The 13,185-nt window shown below is 38.8% G+C and overlaps 1 protein-coding gene across 1 annotated transcript; it reads right to left on the bottom strand.

Annotated features, from left to right (window-relative positions):
- Window positions 1-1,996: 1,996 nt before the first annotated feature.
- On the bottom strand, window positions 1,997-12,901 carry LOC146650397 (beta-fibrinogenase brevinase-like). The gene is made up of 6 exons (XM_085385287.1): window positions 12,859-12,901; window positions 12,358-12,550; window positions 12,040-12,240; window positions 2,712-2,773; window positions 2,283-2,422; window positions 1,997-2,189 (listed from the first exon to the last, which is right to left on the bottom strand). Exons 1-6 carry the CDS (start codon window positions 12,893-12,895, stop codon window positions 2,031-2,033), a joined length of 792 nt encoding a protein of 263 aa, XP_085241413.1. The 5' UTR covers window positions 12,896-12,901; the 3' UTR covers window positions 1,997-2,030.
- Window positions 12,902-13,185: the final 284 nt, after the last annotated feature.

The raw sequence follows: 13,185 nt of genomic DNA, 5'->3' as shown, positions 1-13,185 counted from the left end.
GTACTGGACAGCTGATTCTTTTGAGGGGTTTTTTTTTAATTACATAATTAACTTTTTAAATGTTTTGTATTGGAGTCCCCTTCAAGCACAGTCTTGCTTTGAAACATCAATGCATAAATGAATGTGTATTTAAAATAAAATACTTATACAAGACATTTTCACTCTCACATTCACCAGTGTGTGAATGTGAGAGTGAAAGAATAGTGGCATTGTAAAGTGCTTTGGGTGCCTTGAAAAGCGCTATATAAATCTAATCCATTATTATTATTATTATTATTTTTAATTGTTAACAGCTTAATTATTGTGCTTTGTATATGTTATGTATATAAAGTAAATGCAGCATGACAGAAGTTTAGTGCCAGGCTTTACATAAATAGTCAAATATGTTATGATCCATGTTTATCATGTGTGATGTGTGTTTACATTTGACGGTGTGTGTGGGGGTGTGCAGATCTCTCACCTCTCTTCAAGGTGTGGTTGTGTTTTTGATGCTGAAACAGATGTAGACTGCTGATTGGCTTAAGTAGGGTACATTAAATATTGTTGGTTGTTGGTTTGGGCACTGCTCGGGTCCACATGAAATAAACTGCTGCTCATGTGTATTTGTAGGTTCTCAGTCATCCAGGTCATGGTTGTCTAAGGAGCCTGGAAAGAAAGCGACTTCACTTCTTTAAGGTTCTGGATGATGTTAAACTTCTGATCCAAGAAGCTTCTTCACTTCATGAGCTTCCTTTGCTCATGTTCCACCTTTGCACAGTTTCATGTCATGACAATGCAGTGCAGATGTGTCAAACATACAACAGAGGGCGCTATGCACATTCACTGAAGTCAAGAAAAATACAAGTGGAGGAGGAAACAAACAGAAGCATCAAGAGAGAAAACTGAAGTGTTCAAAAAAAGTTAGTCTCTTATTGTAATAACAAACAACATTTAAACTTCACGTTGATGCTTCATGCTAGAAGTCTTTGAGCTGTGCTTTTATTGCTCAGCAAGATAATATTTGATTCAATTTAAAAGAAATTGTTTACTTTAGGATTTAGTGATATCTACTTTGAAATGTCACTGTACAATTTCAAATTAAATTTGAAAGCACAGCCTCATATGAAAACTGAATCATGATGAAATCCTGAAACCTATTTTCAAATGATGAAAGTCGGCTCTTCTTCATATTAATTTGATAACAATCAATATATTAAAAAAACTAAATGTTTCAGAGCTTTGATGAGGTGGAACACATTCTCAGTTTATTGTTCATGAGAGTAGTTAGAACAGCATTTACAAAAGAGAAGCAGTAGAGTGAAATTGTTTTGTGTAGCAGCGACATCTGGTGGAGCAATAGTGTTTATGAGCTTTGTGAGTATGAAACGTCTATTATTCACTTTTTTCTTAGAAGTATAAAATGAAGATAAGATGGAAATGAATTTAGACGTTTTATGAGATATGAAATACATATGTCTCCATGAACTACAATTTAATTTAAATTATTTTAGTTTTTTTGTTTTGGGGTATTTTTTAAACACGGTTTTTAGTTTGAAAACTGGATTCATTGTTTAGATTTGGGACAAAACAATGGACAATTTCAAGAAATGTATTTTATCAACAAAACTTATTTTGATAGTTACTGTGTTTATTTTAATGCTCTCTATAGCTCAGTGATTAAAAGAAAAGTTTATCTGCCACCAATGAGCCAACAGCCTCCACGTAAACATTTTCAGCCTCAACAATCAGCTCTGATTCATGAAGTTTATCATGTTCAGGCCCTGCAGCTGATTGGTGGCATGTCTGATCAGAAAGCCTTTCTGCATCTTCACAGTGTGAGTCTGAGAGTTTCTGAACAACAGGATGAGCTGCTACACACCTGACACCACATTCAAACACACACAAGCTGCAAATCTGACACAATATTTTAGACCAAAGAAAAAGGTTCACAATTTGCAGTTAACATGAAGATATTCTAGAGCAGAAACAACACACAGCACACAAGTTTCATGTAGAGATGATTGTTTATTCTGAATGTTATTTTCATTCAGTTATTTTCCATTACTTTTTGGATAAATTGTCTGGTTTATCCATTTCATGTAAGAACAGACATTCACAGTAACAGCTGGTTCAGTACAGGCACGTACACCACTGCCTTTGATTACACCATAAATCATGTTGTTGTAAATCACTCCACCACCAGAATCACCCTGAGAGAGAAAAATATAGTTTGTGTTTAAGTTTCTTCCAAAAGATCTAAAACATACAGAGATGATATACAGTAATGTTAGCAGTCAACTTACGTGAAGTATATCTACATTAGGTTCTTCCAGACACAGCCTGTTGTCATACGGCACATCTGAATAACATGGATCGTTTCTGGTAGGCTCACAGTCAACAACATGCATGTTTGCACACTTTAGATGAGGTGGTTGGCCATCGACTAGAGAAAAGAACAAAAGTCATTCATAACCTTTCAAAAACTAAAATCTTAAGGAAAATGATCTTTTCCTTTATTTCTACAAACAATTCAAATATTTTTCAAGCAAAATGTTTTCTTAAAAAAAACTGCATCTAAAAAGGTGGGAACCTGGCATTTAAACATATACACTGTAAAAAAAACAAAAAAAACAACAACTTTTTTTCATACAAATTAAATATAACTATAATAACACAGAAACCAAAATGAGATTTTAAAATAAACTGAGCTAATCAAGAAAAATTATTCTTACTTTCATTCTTGTTCTTATCTACCTGGTAATTCCCAAAGCCTGCCACCTGAACGACGTCATTTCTAGAAACAGAAAAAATTGTCACAAATTAATTCCACATCCACACGTGTCTTGTGAACACAGAATAAAATAATAAATCATAATGATGTACACTGCATGCTGGGGATTTCCAGTCCAGCTACAGCTACTAACTCTGAGTAACTGTGAGGGTTCAGATATCACACATCACTGTTTGCCACACGTGTTTCATTGTCATTCACTGCGTGTCATGGATGTAACTCCTAAAATCAAAACAAGGAATCTTAACTCTTGATCCAGGCTCAGTGATATTATCGTTGATGTCAGTCAGGTGGAGATGCAGGTATAATGTCAGTCATGGGTTTGAAACTTCACAAGTATGATGTCATCCTGTTGATGGACTACTGCCCTGACCTGCGTGATAACCATCTTCTCCTGCTGCATTAACTTGTTTGAACCTTTCTAAGTCCCGTTCTGAAAACCGTTCCATGGTTGGATACATTTTTTGTTTCACTGAGCCTCGTGTTATCAGTTAGAGCAACAAACACTGTAAGTGGCTTTCATGGTTTCATTTATAATATTATATCAAATTATATTTTCTTATTACCCTGCTTATTAGTTGTGGGTAATGGATTCCATGACTTCCCTACAAGATGATCTTACATACAATCTCAAAGCTTATTCACTGTTTTTTAAATTCACATTTGTTAAAGGACACCTCTATGAAGACAGATTAGAAGTTCAATATGTTGTATGATTTTCACTTTAGTCAAGCAGCCTTAACAGGAATCACATTTCTTTCAGTAATGACTTATTTACCCGTTACTCTCATAATGCACTGTGTGACAGGCAGATCCAATATCCAGGACTAAACTCAAAAGCAGCTTTAAATATAGAGTACTCGGCGATACTAGCTCGGCTATTGCAACAGACAAACAGGACACAGCCAGAAAGAGATCCAGACAAACAAAAGTACAAAACAAAGGACTTAAATGCACACAAAGTAATCAGGCAGATGGGACACATGAGGTAACACAGGTGAACTCAATCAGGCAAACAACAGGGGGAGCAAAACTGAACTCAACACCTTTTTTCTGGTATTCCACGTCACACACTGTGCCAAAAAAAAACAAAAAAAAAACGTGTACAAATACAACAAGCCACACTTTTGTTTCTCTCACACTGTTCAACAACATGATAACTGCTCACACAAGTGAAGGTCAAACAGTGATTTTGTCACATAACTCAGACATAGGTTACGATAACTAAACCATGTCGACACATAGATCTACCTTATACCTTATATTGGCTTTATACCTAATCACGCACAGCTCATGAAAAACAACAAGCCAGTATATGTCAAGCAATGTCCCATTTCCACCGAAAAAGCCGCAGCTCTAGATGTCATCATAGGAGATTTATTGACTACAGGAGTAGTGCCTGTGCATGAAGACACACAGCCGTTATTTGCATTCACACATAGAAATAAGAAGTACACTTGGACCCGTTTGCCCCAAGGCATGATAGACAGCTCTGCTGCTTTCTCAATGGTGGTCCGTGCTACCCTGGACAGCTTTACTCCTCCAGGGCTGCACCCTGATCCACACGTGGATGACCTCCTCCTCTGTGCTCCGAGTGAGGAACTATGTCAAACTGCTACACACATGCTTCTCCAGCACCTCCAACAGACTGGCCACAAAGCATCGGCAAAGAAAATGCAGTACTGTCAGACTTCTGTTCAATATTTGGGATTCACACTGTCTCACGGAAAACGTTCCATGACTGCAGACAGGGTCAAAGCTGTGACCTCCGTCCCTCGGCCTACTACACAGAAGGAAATGCTGTCCTTCTTAGGCATGGTGAACAATTGTAGACAGTGGATACCAGACTGTTCTTTTCATGACCACATTCTGCGTGACTGTTGTAAAAAAGACAAGCCTCCTCGAATACTGTGGTCCACAGAAATGACTGCCTCTTTCAATGCATTAAAGGGAGTGCTGACCTCCGCCACTCAAAGGTGCTGCCTGTGGGGATGCCGACCTGCCTGAGGGCAGTAGCAGCTTGCTCTATCATGATAAGGGACTGCGAGAAGCTCACACTCTCACATGACACTATTCTACACACCAATCACCAGGTCACGACCATTCTAGCAAACATAACTACACAACACATGACCGCACAACGTCGCTCAGGTTATGAAGCTACACTGACCTCCACAGCAAACCTCACCATAAAAGCGAGCAGCACACCCAATTCGCCAGCACATTTATTGATCCTATGCTGTGTTCTTCTGACCGACAGGATGGCTTTGACGATCATGACTGCATGACACGTATACAGGAATCCACAGCATCACGTCCAGATTTAGAGCAAACACCTATCCCAGACTCAGCCACGGTTTATGTGGACGGGTCCTGTTCAAGGCCGAATGACAACTCATTTCTTTGTGGCTATTCAGTGGTGACATTGCCTGACATCATACTAGAGGCTCACTCATTACCATTTCACTCAGCACAAAAAGCAGAGCTCATGGCTTTAATACGCGCCTGTGAGCTCCATGTGGATAGGCGTGTGACGATTTACACAGACAGCCGCTATGCATTTGGCGTCGTACATGACTTTGGCACATTGTGGAGACAAAGAGGATTTAGATCTGCTGATGGAAAACCGATTGCTAATTCTGATCTTGTGCAAAGACTTTTGCAGGCTATACAGCTGCCATCGGCCGTTGCAGTTGTAAAAACGAAAGGACACAGTACAGCTGACACAGACGAAGCAACAGGTAATGCCTTAGCAGACGTGACAGCCAAGGCTGCAGCTGCATCACAGCTCCCACCTCCACAGGAAGTATTATCTGTGCCCCTACAGCTGCCACTTGTTACACTCCCAGACTATTTAGAAACAAATGTTGATTTAAAATTCATACAAGAGCAAGCCTCTGCATCTGATTACACCTATTGGGAGAATAGTGACTGTACCTTAGATGACAGGGATGGCCTATATAAAAATCTTGAGGGTTTGATTGCCCTCCCATCTTCCCTGCTGCCAGTCCTTGTCCGACATTTTCACGGTGTGAGTCATGTCGGACAAAGAGGGGTAATAGGGGCAATAAAATCAAGATTTGTAATTGAAAAAACATCACATGCAGTAAAAAGCATATTAGCAACCTGTCTAACATGTGCACAAACTAATGTAGGAAAATCAAAAGCAAAACATCAGCATTTACCACAACCAGATTTTCCATTTCATACATTACAAATTGATTTTACACACATGCCAGCGCAAGGAAGCATCAAGTACTTACTGGTAATAGTGGATCAATTTAGTAAATGGGTAGAAGCTTATCCAACCTCAAAAGAAACTGCAGAAGTAGTCTGTCAAAAGTTGTGCAATGAAACAATACCCAGATTTGGAATACCTCACCAGATTAACAGTGATAGAGGACCTTCATTTACATCAGAAGTAATTCAAAAGTGTGCCAAAACCCTAGGAATAGACTGGAAATATCATGTGCCATACCACCCTTAGAGTTCAGGAGTTGTAGAAAGAATGAATAGGACCATAAAAAATCGCCTGACTAAAGCAATGATAGAAACAGGAATGACCTGGGTCAAATTACTTCCTCAAATCCTCTGCGAGATTAGAATGACTCCATCCGCAGCAACCAAATTATCTCCATTTGAAATAATCATGGGAAGACCGTTTCCAACACCATGGTCAGCCTCCAGAGGGGCACCACTATCAGAAGGTGATGTAGATATTGCATTGTCCGACTATGTCTACAATCTGGTAGAAACACTGAATAATAACTATCAGAAAGTTTGTCTCTCTCAGCCTTTCCCCTCCACAGTTCCACCAGTGGAGACAAGGAGATGCGTGTTGGTGAAGCCGCTAAAACCAAGGACACTCTGGGAGGCCGCGCGTGTTCCAGCCCCAGACTGTACTGGCAGTGACGAAGAACCAGCATCCTCACAGACGGACAACCTCAGTGGATTCATGCCAGCAGGGTTAAGACCAGCCCAATCGGACCATCTCAGGCGTCGGATCAAGCAGATGACATCTCCGGCGGGCCAACGCCCGGAACCAGAGCAAATAAACACACGGGTAGACGACATCTCCGGCGAGCCAGCGCAAGGATCCAATGTACATACACACACACAATCACTGATTAACACACAACGCCTGAAAGAACAACAACAAGGTACTCAAACATCCAGCAGGAACAGAAAGCCGGAAGTACCACATGATGTCTAACCTGATAAAGCTAGACTCATTACATCCTGATCATGGAGAAAATGAAATGCCCATTGTCATCATACGACATTTATTCTGTGTCTCTCGAACCTGGGACCAGGCCAGAAGACGACTGAAGAACTGTTTTTCTTATATATTTAGGTTATCTATCATATCTATCGCATTAACCTTAGGATTTTTCTTTGCTATTTTGTATTGTAGACTGCAACCATGTTCACATTTCTGCAGGTCATATTTTGCTGACGATACCTCATGCTCTATTTTGCAGGACACCTACTTAATGCACTCCTCACGCTCCCTAAAATCAGTAAATGACAACATAGACGCCACTAATAAACCCTTTTATGCGCCTTCTAGAGCAGGAGTCAACTCCTGGTACAAAAATGCCAGAACAGCCGCTCGTAATTTAGGAAACAGTAACTGTTATGTCTGTTCAAAGGCTAATCCAGAACAGGTAATAGTAGGATACCCCATATCCGGTTTCCCCCTCACTGAGGGACTAGAGAAAATCGGCGGAGATAATGCTCTCCTTAAAGACACTTTACAGTTGACTCTGAGCCCTCTCGACTGCCTACTTAGACACGCACACACACGAACTAACCCTGAGACTCAATTAGGTGAATTATTGAAGTTATCTAATGACACCGCAGGGACCTGCGCCCCAATGAAACGCCCCAAGAATAGGTTAAAGCCCTCACTGCCCTTAGGACAGATCCCTCTCCATTTTAATACTAGTATGATATGTCTGCGCAGACTAAAGTTAACTGGCCCAGACACACACATAGATTATACAAAGGATAACTATACATTTTTCTCTGACTCCCCAGGTGCACGCTGTAATGAGACATGGCTAGCTGTCTCTGTGGCTGAAGTTGTATCATATCTGGAGGAACACACACACACAGTTCAAGTTCGAGCGGAGAATCGATCATTGTTCCCCCAGAGGGTGTATTAAATGACACTGACTGGGGGGAGTTAGTTAAATCACACATGGTCACGCGCCTAACTAGAGCAATCCCTAACGGTTATTGGATGTGCAATAATACTCTCAGATTAGCCTTACCTGTTAATTGGACCGGTACCTGTGGTCTAGTGACCGTTGATGTATGCTGTACTTTCATTCCCAATAATACCGCCCCTAACGGTCCATTCACACAAGCTATGAATAGACTTGAAGCATTGAAGATAGAACTAATTGCCAATACAGGTCACGGTCAGTGGCTAGATAAGTGGCTACAGGACACGTTTGGAAAATGGAAGGAACTACTTGTAGCCTTTGTAACCGTTGCAGCATGTTTTCGATGATTATTGTCTGTTGTGTGATACCATGTATACGCTCTCAGAATTTTTGATATTAAGCTTGCTCGAAGGACCAGTTACATTTATGATTTGTTTTATGTTTATGATTTGTCTTTATATTATGTTATTACATTCTGTCTTTATACTATGTTATCATTTCATGATAAAAGGAGGGAACTGTTGTGATATTTTGATACCACGGTAGCATTTACAGGATATTGCTTTGTAGTGAAAACTGTTACTCAATAAGGCCCATTTACTAGTTGTTTTTCTCTTTCTCTCTGACCCAAGAATTGATGTGTAAGACTCACAGGCTGGTACCCCAAGATCGAAAATACCACAGAGACGAGACCACTTCCTTACTCCCATCCTCCCTTTTTCTTTATCTCTTAGAAAAAGGCTCGTTAAAGGCCAGGTGGTTTGTTTCAGAATTCACTAATGAAAGAACTCTGTATTCTATGTCTAGGAGTGTATTTTGCTGGGATGATCATAAATTGTAGCTGAACTGATAAACTACACAAAGGATACTTCTTTGCTCACAAGGCAGGAAGACGTTTCCTTATTTGGTCTGTACCGGTTTTGAACTGAGAACCTGCTGACACACGAACCTTTTTTTCCTCTATATAAGCTGTTTTGTACTGAATAAACCTTTGAGTTGGTTTGGGAAGGCAACCTGAAGCAGTCTGTGTTTCCTTGTTCTCCCAAGCTACTCCCGGCGCTGTAACTAACCCAGCTGAACGGCATACTTGAGTGTTACTTTGAATAATTAGGAATCTAATAAAGAAAGGACAGAACTCTGCTTATCGGTGCTCGTGCCTTGGAGGGAAACCGGGACGGAGATTTTCTCTTTAGAGGGAATGAATGAAAATGATAATCATTTATTTTAAACTGGTATTAGTATGTTTATTATTACTATATTATATTATTTTTCTTAAATGGTCCTATTTTATATTCATTCATGTTTCATATTCCACTTGTTGAATGAAATTCACTGTCTAAAAGACACAGAAATACTATTTTTAATGTTGTTAATGATGTTAATGTGTACAGTATAAGGTGTCACGGTTCTGGGTCATTTTGACCCAGCATTTTCAGTTTGTTATATTTTTATGTATTATGGTTTTTATGTCTTCTGATTGTCTTGTTTTAATTCCATGTTTCAGTTTATTCTGGTTTAGGGTTTTGTTCTTAGGTTTTATGTCTTGTGCCCTCGTACTTTGTGTAGGTTTAGTTCAGTGTCAAATCTGTGCCTTTGTGGATTGTTTCCTGTTTTACTTTGGAGGTCCATGTCTTATGTCAGTGTATTCAGTTTTGCTTCCCCCTGTCTCGTTACTAGGGATGGGTATCGAAAACTGGTTCTTGTTGAGAACCGGTTCCCACTGTTTCAATTCCTTGGACTTGTTTGCCATTTTTGCAAACAATTCCCTTATCGATTCCAGTCGCCCCGAATGACATCACCACGTTGCGGAGCATCATTTACCTGGCAGGAAACATGGCGGCTCAAACGCTCAAAAGTTTGGTTATACTTTACGAGAACGGATGACAACGGGGCAACTTGCAAAGTAGATATTTCATTTAAGGGAGGAAACACTACGAATATGCAAAAGCATTTGCTCACAAGACACACGATAACCTTAAATGAATGTCGCGTCTTTAATTCCGCTCCAGACTCGTGAATCTCAACCCAGCAGCAGCGGTAACGTTTGCACGTCCTCTCCCGTTAATGCGGCAGGTAAATAATCAACTAACAGCGCATATTATGTTAGCGCGATCTGCCTTATTACAAAACCTGCCATTACTGTGCATTTAGGTGACCATGATGAGAGAGACAGACAGAGTCTGGCTCAGATGCTGGCAGTTCTCGCTGAAGTCTACCGGTAGCGTCTCCTTTCAGGCCAGGATAGACGAATGTCACCGAGCAGTGACTAAGTTTGTGGTAAAAGGCTTGCACCCATTTGCCAGCAGATGCCCCGATTTTCGGTAAGTGAATGTGTTTAATTGTAGGCAGGGACATTACTGGATATTCTTGTGTAATTGCTACTGAATAATTTATGTTATACTTTGTTATTGCTACAGAAGAATATTTATTTTATTATTTTACATTTACAATGTTTTTTCCTGGGGACCCTGTGACACCCCATTGAAGAGCCGTAGGCTGTGGATCTCTTAAGATCTCACTGTTAGGTTTGTAAGGCCATGTTACTCCTAAATTTCTATCTTGTTCAAAGAGAAGATATAAAACAAAGTTCTAAGCTATTCGACTTTAGTGTTCTCCTTTTTTAAAAAGAATTGATAAGAGAATCGATAAAGAATCGAATCGTTAAACAGAATCGAAAATGGAATCGGAATCATGAAAATCTTATAAATACCCATCCCTACTCGTTACCCCTAATTTCTCCCAGCTGCGTCTCCCTCCTGTTTCCCATTCCCTGATTACGCCTCTGTGTATATAAGCCCTGTGTTTTCCTTTGCTCGCTGTTGTGTTGTATCCTCAGAATTGCCTATGTGTTCTTGTCATACCATTCTCAGTTTGGTTTATGTTTTGTTTCATGCCAGCAATAAAGCTGAGGTTCTTTGAGTTTGCCGTTCATTCTCTATGAGTCCTGTATTTTGGGTCCTCATCCCTGCCTGAGGCACCTCAGGCCTGCCACAGAGCCCTGACATAAAGAAAAGTTGGAAGGATTGTACTTGTTATTGAATAGTGGTGCAATCCCACAAAAACATTATGCTTGCTGAGGGAGTTTGTCATTGCTGTTGTTTATGTTTAAACTCCTTCTTTAGTGTAATGTAAGTTTTTACTGTGATATTGTGTTGATTGAGCTGTCCCATATGGAAAAGCAATAGAGAAAACTTATAAAAGACTGGCAGATTTGGCCTACTTCATATAGTGAATCATATAAGGCTGATATGGTTTACTCATGAAAGTGGCCACTTTCATATATTGTTTTAGTAAGTATCCAAAACATACAAGTTTCATTTATATGATTTTCAAGGGATCTTGTATCTCTTGTTTTCACTCTTGTATGCTTTTCATACAAGTTTCACACAAGACAGACACAAACTTTATAAGATTTATATATATCTTTTCCATATGGGGTGGTTTGTTTATTTGTGTGTTCTTGGTTGCAGTAATTTCCAAAATAAAGCATTATTTTGGAAATTACTTACTTATCTATTTTATTTTTTTATCTATTTTATTTACCATCAAAGTTTTGTTTTGATGATAAAGTCATAATTTTATCATAAAGTATTAGATAACTCTTTATATGCTGCAGATATTGCAAGTGGTGAGGTACTATGGGGATTTATTATATGATACTACACTTGTGCTTTGAGAGGCGTACTATAGACAGAGCACATTATTATTTTATGGTTCTTTCTACTTTGATTTTTTTCTTTATGTTTGTCTTATATTCTGTACCATACAGCTCTATAAAAAGTGTGCGCCCCTGTTTTTCCCTTCATTGTTTTTATGAATGGAAACACTGTGAGTATAATATGGTTTTCTGACAAAAACTTAAGGAAAATGTTAATAATGTTAATTAAATAATTTAATATATTTTGTAAATTAACATCATGACATACAAACATACAAATATATGGTCAGGGTTCAGTAAGCAGGTAACTAATATTCAACATTGTAAATAAATAAATATCATAATGTAAATAAATGTAAAATGTCAATACAAATAAATAAAAATAAAAAAGTGGAAAAGTCAGAAAGGATTCAGACTTATTAGGTAAGCGCACAACTTACATGTTGGGAGGATTTGCACAGTCTGGTAAGGCAACGGTTTTCCTCCCTGGTTGTGAAGGAATTTCCAGTAGCATGATGTCATCAATTGTATTTATGCCCACAAAAAATGATCCACCTGTGATTTCCACCTTTTTTTTTTTATCTGAAGATCGTTGAAACTTTATCCATGATGGATGAACTCCTAAAGTTGCATACATATCCCTGCACAAGGGGAAATGGGTGTAAGCGACTCTAATTACAGAACATGAGCATTTGAAATACTGTCCTAACTTTTAAATTCAATTAAAAACATTTATAAGTAAACTGTTGTTTTCTCACCATCCAGGTTCATTTTTCCAGCAGTGGGCTGCAGTCAGAATCCACCGTTCATGGATCAGTGAGCCACCACAGAGACTTTCATGTGTTGCACTGGTTGCCTTTAGTTTCACGTGATACTGACGCTCAGTGTCTGGACACTTTTGGCCTCCATAGATCCTTTTGTGCAAATCTACTCCTGTGCTGACTGTGATGCCTGAAAAAGAAAATAATTTACTCACAACTGGTTGTTTCTTCCATCTGAAGAACAACATATTCTTTCTAGTTAATATAGTTGCAGAAATGTGTCTGCAAAGAGTTGATGAAAAGAAGAAAAAGTACAATCATACTGTAGAGACAGTGTTCCTGATACTGTAACATTCTGACAAATGTATAATAACTGATATCAAAGCAGAGACAAAGAAGAACAAAAACAGTATCTGGTGGTTTAGTGAAAACCTAAATAATCCTTTAGTAACACAGAATTTGTCACAACCTGAGAAATAAGTGCAATATTTCACTCACCAACACACAGAAGAAGAAGAAGCTTCAGATGAGCCATTGCTGTTGTTCAGCTTGCAGTGAATGCTGTGCTGGGACCTTTTTAAGCCTGTTCTCACTGTGCTGGTGGCCATAGAGCCACCAATCACAGAGCATAATTTTATCACAAAACCCCATTGGTTGGGACATTCTTCATGCAAATTTTAAATATGACTTTATCTTTTTTTTATGTGTTGCATGTCATTAATTAGTATTTTTCTCTCAAACACTCCAGGCATAAATAAGATAAGTTTCTTTTTTTATATATATATATATTAATATATATTTTTTCAACATATGTATCCAAATATG

Source organism: Rhamphochromis longiceps, linkage group LG16 (assembly GCF_057381845.1).
Source record: "Rhamphochromis longiceps isolate RC_006_pf linkage group LG16, R_longiceps_female_GT1.1, whole genome shotgun sequence".
Classification (NCBI taxonomy): domain Eukaryota; kingdom Metazoa; phylum Chordata; class Actinopteri; order Cichliformes; family Cichlidae; genus Rhamphochromis; species Rhamphochromis longiceps.
This window is presented reverse-complemented; position numbering and strand designations above follow the sequence as displayed.

Excerpts from the sequence above, each read along its gene's own strand:
- LOC146650397 (XM_085385287.1), bottom strand. The coding sequence starts at position 12,895 with ATGGCTCATCTGAAGCTTCTTCTTCTTCTGTGTGTTG. Across the intron at positions 12,241-12,357 it reads TGGAAAAATGAACCTGGATG|GGATATGTATGCAACTTTAG; the intron begins GTGAGAAAACAA and ends CCCCTTGTGCAG. Across the intron at positions 2,190-2,282 it reads CTAATGTAGATATACTTCAC|GGTGATTCTGGTGGTGGAGT; the intron begins GTAAGTTGACTG and ends TTTCTCTCTCAG.